The sequence below is a fragment of the Sylvia atricapilla genome, chromosome Z (genome assembly GCF_009819655.1).
Source record: "Sylvia atricapilla isolate bSylAtr1 chromosome Z, bSylAtr1.pri, whole genome shotgun sequence".
Classification (NCBI taxonomy): Eukaryota; Metazoa; Chordata; class Aves; order Passeriformes; family Sylviidae; genus Sylvia; species Sylvia atricapilla.
This window is the reverse complement of record NC_089174.1, coordinates 65,911,196-65,935,414: the sequence shown is the minus strand read 5'-3', so window position 1 is coordinate 65,935,414 and position 24,219 is coordinate 65,911,196. Positions and strand designations below refer to the sequence as shown.

The following is a 24,219-nucleotide window of genomic DNA, read 5'->3' as shown; positions in this document are numbered from 1 at the left end:
AAATGATGGGATCATGTTAACCCAAGCCTTTATGCTCCTCCCTGCACCAAGAAGCTCAGGATTAACATGAATGGTGGTGGGCAAGAGGTGGGATTCAGTGCACCTCTCACCCACTTCCATGGTTGTGAAGTAGGCCTGACTGTGGTGTTGCAATCCAGGGCAAATATCAGAAAGATGCTGCCCATCTCAGCAACTTCTTTCTCTCTTCTGTGCTCACCAGGGTGAGAAAAACCTCTGACCATCTCCAGAGCAGCTCATGTCGGCAACTGATTCTTACACAATTTTGAAGGAAATTGGAAGTGTTCAGCCTCTTGCCAAAGGGCACACCGAGAAGACAAATCCCGGAAAAAACCTGAACCCACCAGCCCCTTGCTGCTGGCGTGCAAATCCATGCACTAGCTTCCTCTGAGTCAGAACTCCAGGAAAGCAGGTATTGGCTCCTTCTTCCCCTTGGGAATACAGGAGACAGATTAAAGAGTAGGGGGAAAAAAGTTATTTCACAGTTAGTGTGCCCTGAACAAGAAAAGGTTCCTGACACCAACAAACTAATCAACATTGAAAGCTCATGATGTCAAGCTTTCCCTTCTCCTCCGTTACATTTTTGATTTTTTCTAACTGGCTAGGACTCGATAGCTCTGGCAAGTCTATAAATATAAAATCCTTTCTTGCCTTCCCCTGGAGCACACCAAGGACCATTTGAATACCCATAGGGACAAGTTAAAACTAGACAAAACCAAAGCAATAGGCAAGAGACAGGTTGTCCAGTCAATCTTCAAATGCTGACCATTCTGTAAGTCAGTCCCAAGAAGCTTGTCTCTGCCAGCCAGGAATTAGGAAAGGCAATCCTCCCTCTTAAGAGCACTCTCTCTGGATTCAGTGTTTCATGGGAGACTTATGGCCAGGAATGTTAATGCCAGATAACTGAGCTGGGCCTGAAGGAGGCAGCCCCAGACCATCCAGGTTAAGCTCTGGATATGTGGCTGCCTCCAGCACCTCAATGCCTTGTCTGTGCTTCCTCCCCTGGGCTGCCCTCAATGGCCACCAGTGCACACCTCTAGGAGTTTCTCTGACCTGACCACCAAGAAGAACCCAACTTTTGTATAGTCTGAAAAGAGGGAAACATTTGCCAGTGGAAACACCGGCCCCTACCCTATAGAGTGTATAATGCTCTTGAAGTCAAGAGATAAATGTTTCTATACTGTCTTGGTATGGAGAGAAATGGCAGAGGAACTGGGAATATTTATGGCTTCTGCTGCACTGGAAATACCCAAAGTTCTTGTCCCTAAGCACTGCCCATGTTGTTCCCATTGCAACACAGAGAACTTCACTCAGCAGTCTTTTCCTGGCAAAGGAAAGGCTGTTTCCTCTGTCTTTCCTGTCTTTGGACTCTGATGGGATTTGTGCTCCTTCAGAGCTCTGTCTGTTAGAAAAGGAAGGAAGAAAACTGCCACATTCCCTACCAAGGACTGACAAACAGGAATCATAGCTGCAGTATAAGCTCCTCTGATGGATTCTGCCTCAGCAAAACGAAATTAAGATTTCAGCAAACAAGCTCCAATTCCATGGTACCAGTAGAACAAATTACATCTGATAATTGCTAACTCCTTTTGCTTATTCTTTGCTCTGTTCACCCCATCAGTCTCTCCAGATTATATTTTCAGCTGAGTTTAATGAACGCCATTTATTAAACTAACACCAGGGTTCTGCTTTGGCCTCAGACAGATGTGCCTGCTAACATGAATCATTTTGTTCAATTGGATTATTCTGATGGAGAACGGATCCCTGCCACTCTGAGGAGCACAAACAAATGGGGAACAGCTCGCCTCCAGTTGTGACCAGCCGCTTGCCTTCATTAGGAGGGAGCTCCAGGCTCCGCAGGCAGCTTCACAGGATGGTGTCCCTACTGCTCCCATCAGTCAGTGCTTCTGCTCTTTTCCATTTCCCTCTCATGTGGAGGAAGAGCCCAGATCTCAGTGTGGCCCTGAGCCTGAGGATGGTCAGGAGGACATGAGCATCGCTGCCACCTTCCCTGAGTTCACCAGCTGCATGGGCAACAGGATTCACCTCCTCCTTTGTCACAATGAACGTCCCTTATCTGAATCCACACCAGACTTCCCTAACTGTGTATCCTTGCCTTCCCAGAATGGCGTGTCTGACCTCCTCTACATTGACACCTGAGAAAATGTAGACTACTTATTTGCTATTGATCCTTCTTTACTGTGATCTTCTCCAATTATTTGGGCAAAGGGACAGGGATGATATGCTTTTAAAGGCTTGTATTAATCAGAAAAAAAAAGATATTAAATCCAGCTGAAATCTCTCAGACAGAGATACCCTCAGTCTATCATTTGGGATTTTAGTGTTGAAAATTTTGGATCAATCTCTGTAATACATTGTGTGCAGGCACCAGGCATGCATCTATCTGTCTATCTCAATACAAATCCTGCCTTCTGTGAACCATAAAGCTCCTAGCAGAGTGACACTACCACATCTCACATCGACAGAACGCACTGAGCACACACAACTGGGGGAAAAAATTACAGAAACAATTTGAAAGATTAGAAGAGAAAAAGCAGGAGATTTCTGCTCCCTGAGTCTAAGTGGCCAAATCCCACAGCAAGCCTTTAGCTAGCACAAATCATCATCACTCCCTCAATGCCTACTTTCTTTCCCAGGCTAAGGGCAGGCCCAGCACTTCTTCAGATACCTGTGAACCTCAGGACAACTCATTTATTCTAGAGTATTTCTGAAGAAAGAAATTATTTGCATTTTATCCTAAGCAGCATCCTGAGGTTGCTTCCAGGAATCCCTGGTGAGTATCAGAAGTCAGACTGTCAGGAAGTGGGTCTGTGCTGAAAGAGAAAAGACCCCAGAGATAACCACAGTGCCAGTCTGTGTGCCTTTCCTAATTACTAACAGCACGTTAGCACGCTCCTTAACAAACCCATCAAACGACATTAATTCCTCCATTCAGGTTTAAGTGTAGGAATACTTCTCTGTGTTTAAGCTATTCCTTTACTCCTGATGAGGATCTGTACACCTTTGTCTAAATTGCTTATCCTGGCCTTCATGGGTAAAGCAAACAAGGCTTGTAGGAATTCCTGCTGGGATTTTTTTGTAACAAGGTCTGTATGGTCTGTACTAACCAATGCCCTTGTAACCTGAGCAGAAGACAGAAACCCCCCAAGATAAACTCGCTTCTGAAAGCACCAAATCTCTTAAAACAGACATGTTTCCTACAGCTGGCATTGGGCTGCCTGCCTGGTTTCCTTTCTCAGTGTCCAATGTCCCATGATGGAGAAATGCGTACCATGCAAGAGGAATGCACAGAGGAAAATAAAGAGCTTGGAAAGCATTCATTTGTCATATGTCACAGCAAATGCGATGCAACCTCTGCTCATGAGTGGAGATGAGTCAAGAGAGTAGCAAAAAATAGAGAATCTTATCCAGCAAAGACAAATTTTTAGCTGACTGCACAGTCCATGGATTTAATGGCCCAATTGTTTCCAAATTCTTAGAAATCAAGGTAGTGAAAACCTATTTTCTTTTGGAACAACCTGCTTTTAAGGCTCTACCATGACAACTATCTACAGCACATCCAAATCAACCAAAAAATATCTTTGGCATGAAGGAATGGGCATCATAGAGGCAGAAATTTCAAAGGTAGGCATCTTGTCACTGTGAGGATTTTAGAGTGTTATTGCTCTGCATAGAACAGATGCTTCAGGCAGCCCAGCTGCTGGATCTGCTTTGCACAGGAAAAAGGGATATCTGAAGAGCTGGGGAGGGAGAATGTATCTTCCAATAAACGGCAGAAATCTGCTTTTCAAAGAGGATTACTTGAGTGTGGAGCTGCAGCTTTCCATGGGTACAAGAGATTTTATTCTGTTTGCAAGTCATTGTCCTAAAAAGGCATTTTTAAAATGAGCCATGGTGTTATTTGGAAGTAGGCATGATCATTCTCTAGTGTCTCTGCTCTAACAACAGAGCAGCCAGAATGGTGACATTGCATCACACTCTAGAATTGCAAATAATTGAAACATCTCTGCTAGGAGAACATTTAGAGTTAAATAAGTAATAGTGGGCCTGAATCCTTGGCTGCCATAAATCAGAGTCACTTCAGTGGCTACAGAGGAGCTGGTGATTGACGCTGCCTGAGAACTTAGCCTGATCATGGTTGTGGTTAGTACTTTTCCATGCAGAGCACTGAGTTTTCATTTACTATGCTTCTTGCTTGGGAAATGACTTGACCGCTGTTCTCCTTTTACCTCCAGCTCAGCCTTCTACCCAATATTTCCAAAAGGTTGGATGAAGCTCAGCTAAGTGGAAAAATGAACCATTTGAAATAAAAACTCCCTTCTTTTCTTCCTAACAGCAGTCACAGGGCAGGATGAAAGACACTTGAGAAGCAAGGTTTATACTGTAAACCTTCAATTCTTTGCTTCAGCTGAATCAAACACTTCAGAGACCAGAGTTTTGATACTCACTTGTATCTGGCCAAAGTTACTGTACCTATGAATTATTCAAATATGCAGTTATTGCATTTGATATATCACTGGGTATAACCATGAGATCGAGAAACAGTGTTCTAGTGCAGCTGATTGTATATGCCTTCTAAACCATAAGAACATCAATTTAAGGTGCTCACATTGATGGAGTACTCTGCAACCTCTTATTAAGATTCTTGCCAACTCCTGTAGCAGTTTTTCCCTGCAGAGTAAATTTCACAGAGTTTTTTAGCCTCCCTTTTCTTTATCTTTACAGTGAAGTGCCAAACACTACCCCATAGAGCTTCAATTCATGGTTCTGCAGTAGCTTTCAGAGGTCAGTGACAAAAAGATCAGACAATTTTCAGCCATTTTCATCAGTATTGCACAAGTGACCTGAGTCCTGTGAATCACATGTTGGGGTTGACTCATAACTGATTTCATTGTGAATTTCCAGTTTTCCTGGAAGAAGGCTTTAAACTTCTTAGACCTAGAGGGCTGTGCCCTGCCTTTGGCCTATACTGTCCATATTGTCTTTACCTGGACAAAACCCCATATCCATGGTGCTGATGTTTGTATCAACTGAACACCAAAGGCAGCTGTATCTGCCTTTAAACATGGGGCCATCTGAGAAGAATATCTCTGAAGTTCTAGACCTCTCTTTGCTCTCTCCCTGAACAGCATTTGCAAATTGGTAACATGCCTGTTTCCCACTTGCTCACTAGTGAGTACTGGTAAGTATCAATGGATTTTGCTGACTTGTAACTTACTTGAAGGTCCTGTAGAAAAATGACTGTGCTCGTTTTCTAGGACTCATCCTGTATTTTCAAAATCCTCTTTCATTGTGGGTCTTTGCCTTCTCTCATTTGTTTTGTGCATATTTTATTTAGCAGGGGATTCATTCTGTCAGTGTTTGCTGCTGCTGCTGCTTGAACAAAAAATTTGGCTATAGATGCCTCCTGTGTTTTTCCATCTTTTTGGCTCTCATTTCAAATCACTGCTCTTTCAAACGCCTACTCTTTCCTTTTCTTATATTTTCTGTTTTTCCTTCAAGTTGCAGTCCCTCATGCCCAGCAAATCTCCGTGCTGAACAAACCCAGTAAAAATGTTCCTTCAAAGGCTGCTGTTTTCAGGTTACTGGAGCTGCCCATTAACTGATGCAATTGGAGCTTACACTGAGCTCACAAAGGCTCTAAAATCTTACTTACCCAAGTAATTTGTGTGACATTGTCCATATGATCTCCCACACTAATCTTGGTAAAGTGGCTGAATATGAAATTACCACCCTCCAGTCAACCCTGAAGCTTTGGGGGTTTTGCTGTTGGAAGCCTTTGAAGAGGGCACCACCATAACAAGCTCCTGGTCTTTTCAGTATTGTATATATGAGGAAAAACTCAGAAGGCTCTTAGCTTGCTGAGTGTTTGACAAAAGTTCTCACAATTCTCCAGAAGTTTACTTCAGAGCACAAGGCCAAAAGTACCACAGTGAGAGGAGAAGTGGAAGGCTACTTTAATATCTATTATTTAATTCTGTAGTATCTACATTATCTAGCATTAAAAAAAAAAGAAGAAAAAAAGAAAAAAAGGGGGATTTGGGTTTTAATAAAGAATTCCTGCTCCAAACCGAGTGCAAGTGTTGTGGTATTGCCTTGTGCTGCTTTATCACTCCCATGACAAATAGTGCAGATCTGTTAGTGACCTACATGGACTCATTTAGATGCAAACACAGCAATACTCCTGAAAAGCTGCCCTGCTTTGAGGAAGAACAAGTTCCAAATATTGCTGAATGGAATTCAGTCTCAGAGCAGTAATTACTGATTGTAATTTTGGAGTAAATGCAGTAATTAATTATTGTCGTTTTCCATCAGTGCATTATATTGTGTGCCAATCTTAGAATAAAATAATTAGCAAATGGGATTTTTCAGGCTCTGGTATTGAAACTGTGGTGTGTAGAACAGACTTGATAATTTTGCCATAGTAAAGTTATCAGTAATTTAAACGGACAGGCAGGTTAAAAATGATCAGACAGAAAAGTAAAGGATTTCCTTGTCAGTTTTGCAAACATCTCCAGGAGTCCTGTTTTAGCTTCCCCCACTAAAATTCACTTCCATTCTCTCAGTACAAGCACAAAAGCACAAAGTTTGGGTTGCAAATACAGTGAGGACACTTAATTTAATCACAGGTGTCAGTGGAAACGAAAAACAAAAGTAATCCAAAAAATAAAAAACCACATTGGCTGAGGTGATGTTTTTCGAGTACCTGAACAGACTTTCCAAAATTAAGCTGTGCAGATTTTTTTCTCTCTTTATTCACTCATATTAAAGCTTGTGCTAGAGAACTGTTTTGATGCAATTATACTAGTGCAAATTTCCATAATGTAAGCAAGTCCTAAATGATCTAAGTGATGACTAAAAGCGGGAAACAACAATAATCTGTGCAGGTGTAAGAGGAGCTGGTTAGCATGATTGTAGGAAGCATAACTACAAGAGATGTGATTTTATCTTGAAAAAGGATATTTGGGATGAATCTCAAGATGAACAGCCTAATAGAAAACAGTGAGATTAATGCAACTGCAGAACAGCCTCTCACTAGAGGTAATAGAAAGCTATCTGGGAGGCATAAGCAACAAAAATTTCAGTAAAAAATACACTTTCACTAGACTTTGCATTGAAGTCATCTGAAACGACAAGACAAGATAGAAATTTTCCACTCAGATATTTTGGTCATGGCTATTAGGAATTTTGCTTTTTTTGTTTTATTTTTGGCTGATAGTATAATCTTACTTTAAATTGGAGTTTGAGTTGCTTTTATTTTTTTCTCTTATTAGGAAGAAAAAGAGAGAAATGTAAAGTTTTCCAGTTTGGTAAAATACTCCCTCCAATTAAGAAAAAAAAAAAAAAAAAGGAAAAAAAAAAGAAAAAGAAGACAACATTTCCACAGATAAAAACGCCACCTTTCCAGACAGACAGACAGCTGCAAAAACATATATTTCCCACATTTTACAATAAACCAGAAATCAGCTCATGTTCAGGAAGAAGTAAAGGAGGACCTGAAAATCCTTTTTTTTTTTTTTTTTTTTTTTTTTTAATATATTTGAGCTTTGACCTATGTTATTTCCCCTGGTGTTTTCTAGAAGCAGGTTGCTTGGCAGTGCATTCATTTAATGTTTTGTCACTACTCTGAAGCACAGCTAAAAAAATCTTGCTATTGATATTTTTTTCTGGGTTTTTTTCACTTTTCTGTTTCCCTTTTGCCTTGCTCAGTCTGTCTCGCTCACACTTGCTTTGTCTCACTCAGTTTCATGCCAGTGCTCTGAGTTAGTCTCACCCAAATGTCTCTGCATCTTTAGCTTTAAATAAAACTTCAGCAGCAGAGTGTCTGAGGTGGAAAACATCACTCTGCTTGTGAACAGTCACAGCAATGAAGCCACAGAAAGGAAATGGACAGGATTTTCAGGGCTCCACGTGCTGTGTCTTTTATTGATCTAGCAGCTGGATGCTCCTGGGCTGCTCTGCTTTGTGCCCTGAGCTGTGCAGCTTTCTAGGCGATGTTGTCCCACCGTGCCTGCCTGTCCCAGCAGCCCTCTGAGGGCTCAGGGCTCACACACAGCACTGCGGGCTGTGACCCTGTCTTAGCACAGGGCATGGAAGGGCTCCTAGCCATGGCCGCCTAAGGGAGCTCTGGATTTCAGGTTGTTTTTTCTTAATTATTTTGTGCGTTTACTATCTGAAACGCACATGGAATGTCTCCAAGTCCTTGCTTTCTAGTCCTGAGGGGGAATTAGTAATAGAATACACTGATTTTGGCTGAGTTGCCTCAAATGATCCTCCTCTATTTTGCATTCTCCCAGCCCATCATTCCTCCCACTCTTTATTTTTTTGTCTACAAGCACCTCTATAATTATATAGAAGAAAGAGAACAGAGGCAGCCATTTTGTCATCTAAATTCTTCAGGGCTTTGCTTGCTGCAGCTTTGGCCTTATCTGCCGTATCACAGAGACCCTTTCAGTTGACAGCAAGCTTAGAGCACTTGCAAAGAAAACAGGGACTTCAAATCACTGTGGCCTAGACTGCCTGTGTCCCAAAAGGGACATTTATAAGTTTTTTTTTTTTAAAAAATTCATCCAGAATTAAAATTCAGTGAAGCTCTTCTTTCTCAGTTAGGAAAAAATCACTCTGGTGGATTATATCAAACTGGGTGCAGCTTTTTTGTTGTTGTTGTCATTGGCACTTTCTTATTTTATGAAAGCAATTCAATAGAAAAAAGCCTTTCCTTGGAAAAATCCCAATTAAAATATTTCTTGAACATCCTCTTGAAGCACATGAGTAATTACTCTGGTGTCAATATGGTTACACACATGCATCAAATTGGAATTAAAGACCTGAAGAGCTGCATCCAAAGTAAAGATATCTAAAAAACACAATAGAGTTTTTATCTTTCTATCAGTTAAAGGAAGTTGCAAATCAAGTCAGCAGTGAAGGTGCAATAATACTGTGCTGAGCCAAGAACAGCTGACCTATCTCTGAGTCAGGCTTATTCCTGAGGGCTTAGCCCTGTGCTAATCACTATTGCCCAGCCTGCTGGGAAGCTGACCTGTGGTCTTTGTGACTGAGAACCCCACCTGCTTCTAGAGTGCTGGTATCAATGTTCCCAAGCACAGGGAGGCATATGAGCTGAAGAGAGACACGGGTTTAAGCCCATCTGGCCTTCTGGGTATCTTTGCTGTCAACAAACGTCCTCTCCAGTCTATTGCAGCATAGCTCTGTACGCTGTGCCAACCCAAATCCTCAGCTGGGGAATGTTTCTGCAGTGTTCTCCTGGGACCACCTACACTCAGGCAATTCCTTTTGTCAGGTGGAAAAACACATGTACAAAACTTTTTTTTCCTGGAGAACTCCTTTCTGCTAAAAGTCGTGTATGGCTCCTGCATGAGGCTCAACAAGGTGTGAGTATGCAAGAGAACAAGGACCTCTGAGATACATTTAGATAGGGTCTCTAAACAAAGTTCTTTAAGCCAAGGGTGGAAGTGATCTGGTGATAAAAACTGAATGATTTTTCTGGACAGCAGAGTATACTGAAGCTGAAGTATAAGCCAGGAAGGCTAAAGGACTTACTGTCTAGAGGGAATGCTTCAAGACTCTTCTGCTCAGTAGAAGCAGAGGAAAGGAAAAGGAAAAAAATGCTCTGAGAGAACATATGGAACTATATTACCATTTTACCTGCTGATTCCTTTTTATATTATTTACTGAGGGGAAAAAATATCCAAGCAACAAGTCCTACTAGTGAGTAATCTTTTTGTAGGAATCAAGCATAGACCTCAGAGCACTTCATGATGAACCATGATTATAAAAACCACTGTAGACTCATACTGGTGTATCTTGAACAACATGGATATCCACAGCCCTGCATCTTACACCACCATGAGAAACAAGCATATCCTCAGTGAGCACAGCTATGCTGAGACATAAAGCCTGGTGCTTGACTAGGGAGACCTTTGTGTCCCTCGACCCCTTTGCAGGTGTCACAGAAAACCTGACAAAGGCAGCCTCTGCTTTAACACAATTGCATGCATGCACCCCCTGCTCTCCCTCAGCAAGCCTGCAGAAAAAAAGCCAGTGTGATGAAGCAAAAAGCATTTGGATATGGCAACATGTTTTGGTTTCAAGCTTCCAAGAGGCCTTTTCATAAGCAAGGAAAAGAAAAGAGGTTTTTGAAGGGGGAAAATGCATTGACAGTTATCTTCATATAGTCACATATAAAGGATGCTAAACTATGGAGGCTGTTTCCTGCACATGCACCTAATATGTTTATTGAAAAGTTTCTTAATCTCCTCTATGCTGTCTTCAGTACAGCACCTCTTTCAAAGACATTTTCATCCCCTTACTGAATTCTCAGTGGAAATGATACTGTTTTGAAGACTGGAAAAAAATATTTTTCAAAGATATTTGGGATCCCAGTGAAAAATTAAAACACTCTGTTTTTCTTTGGGGAAGTTGAAGATAGAGATTTCTTGCCTGTCTTAGATGAATCAAAAGAGGCCTGAATAAAAATCACAGAATCTTAGATATTACAGCTAGAATGAAAGGTCACCTAGCCAATCTCTTTATCACTAATTCAGGAGTACAAATTGCTTAGGGCCTCCCTAGGTGCTGAGTTTATTGGGGAATCTCTGTTGTGGAACAGTTTTAACAATCGGGAGGCTTGTCTCAGTAAACAAACACATGGGGGTTTATATTTCTGTTTCTCCAAGAATTACCTAATGAAAGAGCCAGCCAGTGGTGGGAAATATTTCTGGTTTTGGAAGCATCTTCATTTTTGTTATTGGTGATATGTTGGGATTCCAGTGAAACAAGCTGCGTCTTCTGATATTTTTGGTGTTGTTACATGTATTAGGAGTTCCTTTGAAACATCCAGCTGGCTTGTTTCTAGCAATACAAGGCACAGGAGCCCGAAAGTGAGACCCCAGGTTTTTACTCCAACTAACCTTCCTTGGGTTTTATCTACACACAGGAGTTTGAAACAACTGACCAAGAAGTGAACATGGATCCTTCTGTTATTTTTTTGGGTTGGTGGAGAAATAAATCAGGGGTTATTTGGTTGTCAGGGAGACATTTACATTAAGTTATTATGCTGAGATGGAATTGGATACAGACTGTACCACATGAAGAATGAAGAATGCTTTGAAACGTTTGCAACACAGAGCTATTGAGACAGACACTGTCCCAGTTCGGTCACCTGGGATTAAACTGCAGCCCAGTCCCACCTCTTAACTGCAGATTTTCTTCAAGCGTCAGAAAATGTTCTCTTTCACTAAGCAAAGGGAATCAGGACAGCTTCTGACTCTCCTCTAGTGACCAGAAACATGTTCTAGAGATGCAGGATGCCCCTGGGATGAGGAAGTTGTCTTATCCCTTGGTAAGCATCCTTCCACCTCTTTTTCTAAAGAGACACACACACAAACAGTTGTCCTAGTTGATGTGTGGGTGTATGTCTGAGCAGAGTGGCTCTAGACAGAGTCAAAAAGGCAGAAGATAGAGAGTCACAGAGCTCAATCTCCTTGAGGGTCTACAACACATAGAGATGCTACAGGAGTAGCTGACACCCCCTTCCCCATGCAGTTACCTGTGCTAGTGCTTTGTATCCAGTGGTTCCCACAACACTTCAGTAGGGACGATTAGCATCCTTTGGCCTCTTCAGCTGCACCTTCAGCCTCTTCATGCCAATCTGGAATCCATTCATGGCCTGGATAGCAGCTTGGGCACTGGCAGGATTGTCAAAACTCACAAAACCTGTAAAAACATGAGGAAAGGCAGTGGACTTAATGAGCTGAAGGGTGCCAAGGCACGTACATGCAACGACCACTGAGAATGAACATGGGGAAGGGAGTGAGGGCACTGAGAGGGGGGAAGTGAGCAGGTAGGAGGGTGGGCAGGTGGGCAGAAGAGTGAGGAGAGAATGGTTGCAATGTGGGACAAAGGATAGGAGGGTTTGCTACAGATCAGTGTTCCAGGACAGAGTGCCTGGTGTGATTGCCAGTCTGAACACTAGACTATTTGGAGCACAGGGATCCAAATGTTGATGCCACAAGATTTGGGTCACCTTTGAGCTGAGAGTTAGAAGATGAAATGCATGGTCTCAAGGCACTCTGTCTTCCACTATCTCCCTCCATTGTGACTGGGGTAAACCTCTAGACCTTCCTTAACTTGCCAGCATTACCTTTTCCTTGCCTTCCAATACTAATGATGAGAGGAACCTGACACACCTACTGCTACTTCCTATTATGGCAATATAAGTAACATGTGAATTAAATAAATTCCTTATTATTGTATTAATCAGCATGAATGTTAGCCAGCCAAGCAATATAAAGAGCTTTAATCACTGGCAATTCCTGCAAACTCCATGTTACTCTGCAATTGAGAGATGAGCCCAAGTGCTTTCCTAACAGGGTTTCCCTGTGGAATTTAATACTTTGCCAGCAAATCTCCCAATCAACCACAGAGCACATCCAGCACTAGAAACAACAATAGTGACTGAATATCGTATCTACAGGTCACTTAAGATATTCTTTGTCTTGATTTGCTCTCTAGCAGTCTGATGAAATAATATAGGTCAACCACACAGGATACAATGTATCAAAATGCATTCAGTTTTGGGGAGAGCTTTTGGTGGGTTTTTTTTGTTTTGTGTTTTTGTTTGTTTGTTTTTAATATATATATATATTTTTCTTATGTTAGAGCCAAAAAAAGACCTCATTTTCCCAGACTGCCTATGGCTGTAGCTTGAGAGACCATGGGTCTGAGATATTAGTGAGGCAGGGGCCATCACATTCTACAAACATTGCCTCTGCTACTTTTCCCAGAAATGTCCCTGTGTGTGAGCAACATTTCAGAGCAACAAATCTTGGGTGAGACTAGCCTAGACCAGCCTGCTCTCCAGACAAAGCCATCTGTTTACTCACCCCTACAAGGCTCTGGCAGCACAGATCAATCCTAGGAGCCTGATGTTGCTCAATAGACAGGCTGAAATGAAGAGATGGGTTTTTGCAAGCCCCTCAAAAAGCTAAAGCTGAGTGTTTGCTACCAGGTATACACCTGCTCCTGACAGCAGCACCAGACCTGGCTTATAGCCTTGGGTTGTGCTGTGTATTCATTCAGCAGCCCTTCCTCTCTGGTCTAGTTCCTCCTCGGAAGAGAGTCTCACAGGTGACATAGGGTGCCTTGCATCTGAAAAAGACACAGAGCTGTGCAAGCAAAGGCACCTTCTCACTCCTGCATTAAACTGTGCTCCCTGACCTTGGCTAATAATGTAACTTCATGACAGGACATGAAACCTCTGGTTTTAGTCTCTCAAAGTGAGACAACAGGTTTACTGAGTATGGCATAAAGAGTTTTCAAGGGGAGGCTCATGGAATAAATAGGGTACCTTCTTTGTTCTCCCCTCTTGAAGCCAAGGCTCCAAGTAAACTGGCTTTCAACACAGCTTGCCTGCCAACCCCCTGGATGAGGACATACCAACACTGCAGCTTTGAAGACGAACAGACAAAAAGTACTCTCAAGCCTCACAGTAATCATCAATTTCTAGGGAGAAAACTGGAGAGCTATAGCGAGTAATGAGCTGTGGTTTTATTCAATAGCAATGGATCTACTCCTGCCATCACTTCTTAGGCAGTAAGTGGCCAGTGATGTTTTACCAATTTACATTTGACTACCTGAATAATCTATCAACAAAGTCCTGATCCACTCTCAGTGCAGGAATAAACTAAACACTTCCTGGTTTCACCCAAGTACGTTCAGACTTAAAATACTTCTGGAAAATCCTTTGGGGCTGCCTTACTTGAGTGTCAACCTTAAATATGTTGTCTATATAACTCATATCCTTGAATATAGGACGTAGTGAGACCCATTTCTTTTTTAAAATTACATCTGTTTTGCTGATATTCCTGGCCAACACACATCAGTTACATCTAAAACAGTAGATGTTCCAGGGAAGTTCAGAAAAATTGGAACCTAATAATCTGTAGTGCTGAGTTGTTTGGTTTTTTTTTTTTACTTGTGTTTAACATCAAATAATTTCTGAATCAAGTCTGAGTTTTAGCACAGAAGACAGGCTGTGTTCAGTGGTTAACTTGGATGTGTCCATGATGTTCTGTAAAGTGAGAGAATTTAATAATTTGGATATAGGCCATTTTGTGCCAGCTGTCCCCAATGCTAGGGAGAAGTGCCAGGTATGTTTACTTTCCTGATATACACACAGCAATCCAGTATCAAAGCTGAGTTGGCTGCAGCTGGATGGTTGCTTAACTCATGTCTTTAGAGAACATACTTTGCCTGGGAACTCTGATTTCTATTCTTGCAACATGTCTTCTTGGGAGTCCCTCTTGTACATGAGTACATGTGCACATCTAGACTGTGCCTGCATGGTCATCCATTGGTGAACAAGTCACCTTAGGACTCTATAGTAATCAATGCAGGTATAGCCAATGCAGTCCGTGGAGTCTAGGGCAGGGTTTCTCTCTTTTATCAGGACACCCTTAGCTGTGTTTAAATGAATGACTGGTCAGGGAGCAATGTTGGCTGCTGAAGGCAGGCACCCAGCTTAAATCAAGGAACCTCCATTGTGGAATCTACCTGGTTTCATACCTAGGAGTAACATCTCAAGGTAAAATGTTAACTGTCTAGTGCCTGGGTGGGTCACTCTCCAAAGTGATGTTAATTGCCAAATCAAACCCCTCCAGAAATGCTGCCTACTATGACAGAAGATTATTATTTTCCTTCTTTTGCCAAGACTAGATCTTCAAGGGTTGATAAGCCCTTGTGCTGGGGTGCTAATATAGCTGTACCTCTGCAAGAACCTTGCTGTGAGATAAGCTCACAAAGCTATACCAGTTTTTATCACCACTTTGCTTTTGAGATGGAATTCTAAGCCCATTTCCTCATTCTGTGCAAAGCTGTAAATAATACAGCATTTTAACAAATGGGACTAATAAGAGAGATCAGAAGTGCACTTGCTCACTATATTTCATTTAGACCAGATAATGAAGCTGGGAGTTGTACTCTGATTCTGGTATTAGTTGCCTACAGATTTGGACCAGTTTTTTTTCTCCTTAGTTGTTCTGGCATTCACTGAAGCAATATAAAAATCTCCTCAGTTTGGATGCTGAGGGTAGAGGAACTGGGATTCGAAACCTGGGGAAAGAGACGGGCAAATGCCAATAATTGTGCATTTTCTTTGTGATCATATTCTAGGGACAGAGCAGTTTAGCAGTCTAGCTTCATTTCACTGCTTTAGTTTTCAAGGGCCTTGCTATGCTCAGAAATTTCTGGTGCATTCAAGTCTCCCCCTTTCCTGTTATTTGTGTGTAGCTTGTGTTTCATATTGTTGAAGGTATTTGGATGAACTCCAAAAGAGAAGAAAAGCTATGGCCTATCCTGAGATTTGAGACTTTACAGTGGATAAGGGAGAGGCAGATAGACCAACATGTTGGGCTAACAACAGCATATTCATTTCTCTTCCCAGATCAAATACGTACTGGCAGATTCGACTTTTTTTTTGTTGTTGCTACATGCAGTATTGGCAGTTAACCATCTTTGTTTCTCCTTATCTGTGTCAGCAAGATTCATGGTACTATGACAGATTTGAACATGTATGACTTGAACCAGAATGTATGCACTGGGACAACAACTAAAATACTCAGTTTCTAAATTAGAATTTGAGCCCATGGGCTCAAAAGATGATGGCAGTATTGTAGTTGCTATCTGTGTTTTGAACACCAACTCTGCATTGATATCTACATGCTTGAAGGACAAAAGAGAAAGAGAGAGGTTAAAAAGCTTGAAGCTCTTTCTGTGCATCAGTTAATTAATAATCAGAGAAATATATGTTCTGGTCTGAGGACAGTTGGTAGGAGGACAGCATTTTGTGATAAATCTACTTTATGGGGGAGGGTTATTGGTGTTTTTTTTATTTTTTCCTTCCCCACCCTCCCCACCCCCCCCCCCCCCGAGATTATGTAAAAACACTGTTCTAATAAATGATTTATCAAAAGCGGCAGGGAATGGTGAAAGCTTCTAGGACAGCAGCAGAGGGCATCTAATCTTTCTGATTCTGCACAGCATCTTCCAGGAAAGATACTGTTGTTGAAGCTCACTACTTCTTCTGGCCTGCCCTTTTCCTACAGGACTGTATTAACTATTAGTAGGCAGAAACTGGGGTATAATTTTGGAATTGCTTTATTTTCTCCCCCTATCTTCCAGAGAAAGTTCTCATGTTGTGACGTGGGGAGGGAGCTTTGTGCCTTTCTTATTACATGAACACCAATGCCTTTATGTAACAGATATTGCCTAAGGGCTCCTTTTTCTGTTTTAATCAGCCAGGATGATAAAGAAAGGAATTCACAATCTATGTTAGAGTACATTTGAAAACTGTTTTGTAACTGTAAACTTTTTTGTTTATGGTCCATGTTTTCTTTGTATATCCATGAATTAGTTTGTGCACTAAGAGCAGTCCTGAATGATCACATGGTTATGTTTCCATGGATCCTTAATTGGTCCTTCTGAGTTTTCTGTTTTGCTTTGCATCCAGCAAGGAGAATTAGTGGTTAATGTACAAAACAACCTCTTTATGATCTGCTACCAGGTTGGAAAAACATGTTTTTTCTCTTGGGCAGAAGCTTTCCTCTGGATGGAGCCCAGTGCATGGTAACTACACTGAACTTCCCTTAAATCAGAAGTCAAGACCACAGATGAGGTCCAGATGCAAGCTTTTCATCCAGACTCCTGAAATGGGGGCAGATGATCCTATAACAGGTCTTCTCATGTAACTAGGTTGCCTTTACGCAATGGAAAGGAAAAGAGGGACCTCAAACAAATTAGTATTAAACTTATCTTAAAACTAAGAAGAATATTTTTATCTATGTTCCAGGTACTCGTTGCCATCTCAGATATATGCTTTGCAAGAGATTGCAACAGAAGCAAATAGAAATTGCTGCTTATTAGTTCTTTTTAGGCCAGACCTTTTGTGGTTTTTTTTTTTACTAATTCTGGCCATCATAATATTTGTCTCACTGCCATGAAGGATCTTTCCTGGTACTGCTTGTTCCTCCAGTAATGAAAGCCACTAGCTAAGGAGAGCCTCTCTAAACTTTTTCCTTTTGAGATTTTACTAGAGGGAAATGAGAGTAATAGAAGAGCAAGGATCTGTTGCTCAGCCTCTGGGAGAGAAAGAGAAGAAATGCCATGCATATGGCCTAGGCACTAGCAAAAGAGAGGTCCATGCCTGTTATTTTCCTTGTGTCTGAAGTGCTTCTACCCAGGCTGTGAGAAGGGAGCTTGGCCAGATTATAACCACAGAATCAGAGAATATCCTGAGCTGGAAGGGATGCACAAGGATTGTTGAGTCCAGCTCCTGGCCCTACATATGACAGCACCAAGAGTCACAACATGTGTCTGAGAATACTAAAATGGAGGGACCTGCAGAAAGTGATGGTAATTGGTTAGACCAGAGAATTTGCTCTCCTGTCCTTCCTCCAAGAATCTGAGTCAGTAATTAAGGATTTAGTTATTGATACAATTGGTTCTAATCTAACATCCTCTCAGCTCTTGAGTTCCTTGCTTTTTTTACTGACCAGTGAAAGGTGAGATCTAGGGAGGCATTTTTTGCTGTGAAGGCAGAAATAAGGTGTTCACATCAAAGTAGCCTTCCTGTGGGAAGGGTGGTGTTCAGTAGCTCCTGTCCTTCTCCCCCCATCAGGACCTGCCCACCTACTCCTCAGACCTTCTTTGCTACTTCAATCTATTTAATTCCTACTACTACTCAGTTTCTTTTTCTCTGTGTTTATTAGTCTTATCAGAGAATGGAGGTTTTCCTTTAATTGCTTTGCAAGGTCTTTACCTTGCTGTGTTCTTTACACAATGTACTAGCTGCTGCCTCGCAATTTTTTAGTGCTGTAAAGAATTTCAGGATACAATCTGTATGTAAGTAGCTCTATAATGTATGTGTGCATTGGAAGGTATTGTATTGTAAGGTGATTTATGAGTACTGGAATACTCAATAAAGGAGTGCATCTGCAGAGCAAGGGCACAGCACTTCAGCTGTGTTCCAGTGTCTAAGAGGGTTGGTTGACTTTTTGGATTATTTAACCTTCCACTGCTGTTTAATCATGTCCAAGAGAGATCTGTCTACCCAGCTATCCATCCCATCATCCATCCATTTATTTTTTTAATGTATGAACAGTCAGTAACTCACGACTATGCTAAACAACTAGTATTAAATATTTCTCATCTGTGGGATGAGATAATTGGAATCTCAGAATATTCAAAGAATTGGCTCAGAAATCTGCTGAACCATTAATGTTCATTTTAGAAATTTATGGAATATTAGAAAACCTTCAAAATGTTCCAGGAAAAGAAAAAAGTCTAATATTAAATTTTAAGGTTGTAAACTAGGTGACCAGATAAACTTGGTTAAACTTTCATAAATGAAAGTTTCATGAGAATTTTTCATTCAGAAAAATTATGAAAATTTTGATATGAGATAATATGGCAAAGAATTTAAAGATACACAATTAGTACCAATCATCATGGTTTCATGGAACATAGCATCTATCAAATGAAACTGATTGCATGAAATTGCAAGTTCAGTGAATAAAATAAGTTATCATAAAGTCTATTTGAACTTTGCTGGAATATTTCAGACAGCACTTCTTTACAGAAAATGAAATTAGCCCAGAAATTAGACCACCAAAAAATCTGTTGGTTGTGACAAACAAAATTGCAGAGATTCTACTAGGCTCCTTCAGTGGTGTGCTGAAATCTCTGTGCTATTCAATTTCTCTAGCACTACTTGCAAGACATTTGAAGTAATTACTGGCAAAATTGGCCAGTCATACAAAAATGGTGAAATAATGACAGAAGTAAATGACCTGGGTCACTACGTAGGCTGGATGCAGTTAAAGGGTGTTCATTTTAATCCAATCAAATGCAAAATTAAGTATCTGCAGGAAAAAGCAAGTGGGTCACTCATAAAAAGAGGAAATCCTCATTAGAAAACAGTGTTTCTTCAGAAGCAATGTGTCATAGTAACATGAAAGGGTGTCATAGTAACAGCCAAATACATGAGCTCTTAGAACTGTGTTGAAATTCTCAAAGCCCTAGATTTAGTTTTGGGATAAAGTTAACCTCTGCTGAATACCCTCTAGAAACAGCAAGGTAGTGTTACCTCTGCCAATGCTCAGGAAAGAGTCTTACTGGAAATCTGCATTTAGTGCTAGTGATTGTTCTACAAAACAAATAAAATTTAATACTTATTCAGAAGTAGAAGAGTAGTTCTAGGTCTGAAAGAGCAATGAGAGTGGCCACAGTTTCTTAAGAGAAGGTTGAACATACTTCTGTCCATAGCCTATAAATAATACGTGCTAAAACATGGGGTTCTTTTAGAATAGAAGGAAAAAGAAGAGCTTGCTGATTTCTTTTAGCTGGAAACAGGCATTTGTCACATTTAAAATGGAAATAAAACACCAAGTCTGAATATTTGAGATAGTGAAGGTTGTTAACTATTTTGGAAAACATTTTGTTTAGCAATAGGGGTGGAACACCTATCACATGAAACCTTGATTAAGAGATCTTCTAAAAGGGATGCTATGACTCAAGCAGAAAGTTTTAACCTGTCATGTGAGCTGAGGCACCTGGCATATGTTATTTCAGACTTCTGTCCAAAGGATCAGAACAGTCTTTTTTGATACTGCATATCTGTCTGTGTATTGTTCATTTTGTATTTCAGATATTTAGATATTTAGATATTTAGATAATCAGTTATTTCCTACTAATCTGGGATGGATTAATGTAACAGTCATGATATAGGTGACAATTGATGTTAATGCCTTATAATAAATGGCCCCAAAGTGTGGGCTGCAGACCACTGAGAGGACTGACTGGTACTCGTTCTTCATCTTGCTTCCAGCTGAGAGAAACTGAACAGATGGGAAGGGGAGATTAAATGAAGAGTGAAAGTAGATAGAATGATTAACTTTCTCTAAAGGTCAGAACACCCAGTGCAGAAGGTAGCTTGAAATACACAAGTCTCTTCCTTATGTCGCCTTCCTGTCTTCATGTGCACAAAACTACCTCTCCACAATGCAACAGTGTGAGCTGGAGTGTGCAGAGTCCTTGTTTTTGTGCACTGCCTGTTGGATGATCTCCAGATGGAGAAATATTCAGGTAGAAGAAGCAGTTTCTTCTCTGAAAGCAGAGGTCTATAGATGCTGACCCTGAATATGGTCATTAAGACCAAGAAGGACTACTCCACCTAAGAATCTTCTCTTTCATAATCTGTATTGTGTTTGATTTTTTAATAGGAAAATTGTTGTCATGAATTATGTTGAAAGCACAAGGGTAAGACTCTAGAATAGACTAGAATTTTGGCAATTTAAACTACTTCATGGTCAGATCCAATCCGAGGGTTCAAACTCACAGAGGAGAACTTTAGACTATATATATATATCTGGAAGAAATTCTTTACTGTGAGAACGATGAGACTCTGGCACATGTTGCCCAGAGAAGTTGTGGATGTTACATCCCTGGAAGTGTTCAAGTCTGGTTTGGATAAGTCTGGGACCAACCTGGTCCAGTGGAAGGTGTCACTGCCCATGGCAGGGGAATGGATGGAAATGATCTTTAAGATCCGTTCCATCCCAAATGATTCTAAGATTCTGTGATCCAAGGTTTTGGCTCATATATCAGGACAATTGGCACATTATCAGGACAAACTTTTTCTAAAAAGATAAAAAAGAGTAAGATTTCATATAGAAAACCACAACAGATATTTCATCATAAGAATGGAGTAAAGATTAAAACTTTGCTTTTTTCCTCTAAATAGAGGTTTTCTAAGGATGAGCAATTGCTTTTCTGATGCAAGTGACTGTGGTTCTACCCATTTCTTATAAGTAGGAGTTGAAGCCATCCAATGAACTGATGGAAGAAATGAAGGATTGAGACCCCAGTGACTTTTTGGAGACCCCATGAATCAGATACTGGACCAGTATACATACATGTCTCTGTGGACATGTCATCATGTGACATTATAAGGTTTATGGGGGAAAGCACATGGTTAAAAAAGGCAGGTGAACTTTTGAGGATACATGGTCTTCTCCAGTGTGAAACTGGAAATAAAGGATGAGTATAATGCAGATTTTAGACAAGTTCTAAGCAGATGCTGATGCTCAGTTAAGGATGTACTGAGATTGTTACTGAATCAAAAAGAAGACTATTTTTACATTTGTTTTGTTGAAGTTTCCAGTATAAACCAGATGAAAATAATTATTGAAGCTCTCACCAGCCATGTCACAATCCATTTATCTAAATCTAATTTCTTTGCTCTCTGATTCTTTCTTGGATCCTGTTTAATTTGTGACTTTTTCATAAAGAAGCCATGTATGAACAAGACAACTGCTGAAATCACCAGTCATTATTCTTGGTCTATAAGAGATAAGTATTGTAGAAAGTGGCTTTCTTGAAAATCTTTCATAGTAGGTAAGGTAAGGAAATTCCTTCCTGGACTAATCAGGAAAAAGGATCCAAATAACCAAAAACCAAATCCCCAGACAAACCAGGAAATCCTGTCAGGAAAGTGTGCTGTGAACTGCGCTAGTCACTAATTTTTAGCAGTTCTCTCATGTCCTAGGGAGCCTCTGAAATACATCAATTTTTGCTGCAGCAATGCACAGAAACTTCCCATCTTGCCCCTGCTGACCATCACTTAGATGGAAAACTACCCACTCCTTCCCTGCTGGTTGAACACCTGATACCTCTTTATGGCTAGTTTGGGACAACCCATCAGAGTCAGAAAGGCCTGAAGCTTCTCTTCAGTGTGGCAGTCTGGAAGTTTCTGTTCAGAAGCCAGAAGTGGTAATGAACAGTTTTTGACCATGACTTTTGAAGGAATATTTTACTTTCTATATCTGGAGCTGTCTGTGTGAAAAACTAAAAGTGAACTCAACAGGAAAACACATCTCCTCACATGCAGTGAGTCATTGAGAAAAGAAAAGAGAAGAGAAAATCTCTCGATATGTAGACCAGGAAGTTGTGAACTTGCACTGACCTAGGCTGGGTAGCAAGAGGAGAAAGTAAAGAGTTGTACATGATTTAATTGGAAGATAACATTTCTGCATTCTACCAGCTATTACATTTGTGGTACTTTCACTGTCATTGTAAGACCTCCATGTTTTTAACCACCCCTAAAGGACAAGAAAATGGTTGTCTGACTTATTTTTTCAGAAACAACAACGGGGGAAAAAAAACCCCCATCATAGTATAGCAGAGATACTGATAGATTCCTGTGGATCTGCCAGCAGAATGTTCACCATTTCTGCCCTTCAAAGGCTTGAATCTTGGAGATCTCAGTGAAGAACAGTATGTAGGTTCCTCAGAAGAGTTACATTCAGTCTGTGGGACTTGAATCATAACATGGATTTACTAAATCCTGATCGAGTACTGGCTCTGGGGCCTCTTTGCATTGACCCATCTGAGCTCTTGATCCACCCTTGGGTAAAAGACTGAAGAAAAGAAGATTGTGTTTTAATTACTGACATAAGAGGAGTAGAAATATATCTTGAAAACATGGTTTTGAAAATGTCTTTGAACAGAAAAGCTAAAGACCCGAGAAAGGCATGATATGTATTGATAGTTTATAGGGGGATCTTAATTTGAAGAGATGGGGTAAAAACATGAACTACCCCTAAAAAAGTGTCTTTTGCATCAAAATCAAAAATTCTCTCATTAGAATTGAAGAAAAGTCCTAGCAAAACAATAATCCTTCTGAAACCTGCTCAGCTATGTCAGAAGATGCAAAAAGACTTGAGTAAAGGCTTTACAATTTCTGAAGGCCCTTCTAGAGAAGGATTTAAAGGGTCTGTAGGAACCTATCTTGAGAAGAATAATTTAATTTCACCTTTAAATAAGAACACAATCAGATTTTTAGGTCATGTTGTCCAAAAGGAAGAAAATCTGTTTCCTGTAAGAGTTCATGAAGCATCTTAACTGTATGAATTAGTCTTTGGTGCTTCTGGGAGGCGCAGGGGGTTGGACTCCGTGATCTTTATGGGTCCCTTCCAATCTGAGATATGATTCGGAGAGGTGCATGGTGCGAGAGACAGGGGACATAAATTGAAACAGCAGAGGTTCAGACTGAACACAAGAAAAAGCTCTTAATTTTGAAGGCCAGCAAGCATTGGAGCAGGTTGCTAAAATTCAAACAATTGTTCAGCAATTTTTGTTGTTTTCAATAACTTGTGTCTACAACTTTTTATATTTTTATTGAATAAATGTATGTGTAATACATAATATAAATTGCATAAACATGCATAATATATATACCTATGTTTATCTTATATAATATATATAGAAAATGTAAATATTTATACATGTGTTATATGAGAGATCAACACTGGGGAGAGCAGAGCTGATGCCAAATTGTTTTTGGGGATTTGATACAGATGAAACCAGAAATGGTTAAGAATATGATACACCTGTTTTTATAGGATCTGCAAGTTGTTACCTTGATGACAGCTTTTGAATATGTCGATATATATTATTTGAAGATGCTAATCTTATCTGAGGATTTTTGATTTAGATTGACTTATTTGAAAAGGGAAGACATCACATGCAACCATAAATTGAAACAATGATAAGGCTGCAAAATGAAGTACTCAATTTAGAAATGTAAGAAATTATGTTACCTATAAAATTTTAATTCTGTATTGCTTTGTATATGCATAAAGGCATTGCTTCTAACCCCACATTTCTGTATTTTTCTCTTTCATGGTATCCTTGTTTTAATTACTGTTGGAAATGAGTATCATAACAGGGCAAGTAAAATCGCAATGTATCAGACTTGTTATTGTAAGTGTTAGAATTTAGACAGTAAATAAGGCAGAGAAAGGATGGTTTTGTAGTTGTACAACCAGATGTTGCCTTGGAAAATTGGAGTTTTTCCCTATTTCTGCCATGACATTCCAGTTATGCTAAGTATATCGTATATCACAGAATTCCTATAGTAAGACCTTTAGGCTGGTTTTTTTTTTTTTTTTTTTAGTATTAAATAAAATAGAACAGGTTCTGAATGCCAGTGGTAAACCATGACTTGAATCAACGTCATTGAACTATGAATCTATGTCATTATCTCCCAAAAGTGAGTGTTCCTGTCCCTTGTCATTGCTGAGTCATGCCCAAACAAGTTCTAGA

The 24,219-nt window shown here is 40.3% G+C and overlaps 1 protein-coding gene across 1 annotated transcript in view; it reads right to left on the bottom strand.

Annotated features, from left to right (window-relative positions):
• Nucleotides 1–24,219, bottom strand: part of CELF4 (CUGBP Elav-like family member 4) — a 702,240-nt gene that overhangs the window by 12,779 nt on the left and 665,242 nt on the right. The window contains exon 12 of the mRNA XM_066338606.1: nt 11,609–11,775. Within this exon, the coding sequence (XP_066194703.1) occupies nt 11,648–11,775 (128 nt within the window). The 3' untranslated portion in view covers nt 11,609–11,647. The remainder of the gene's footprint in view (nt 1–11,608; nt 11,776–24,219) is intronic.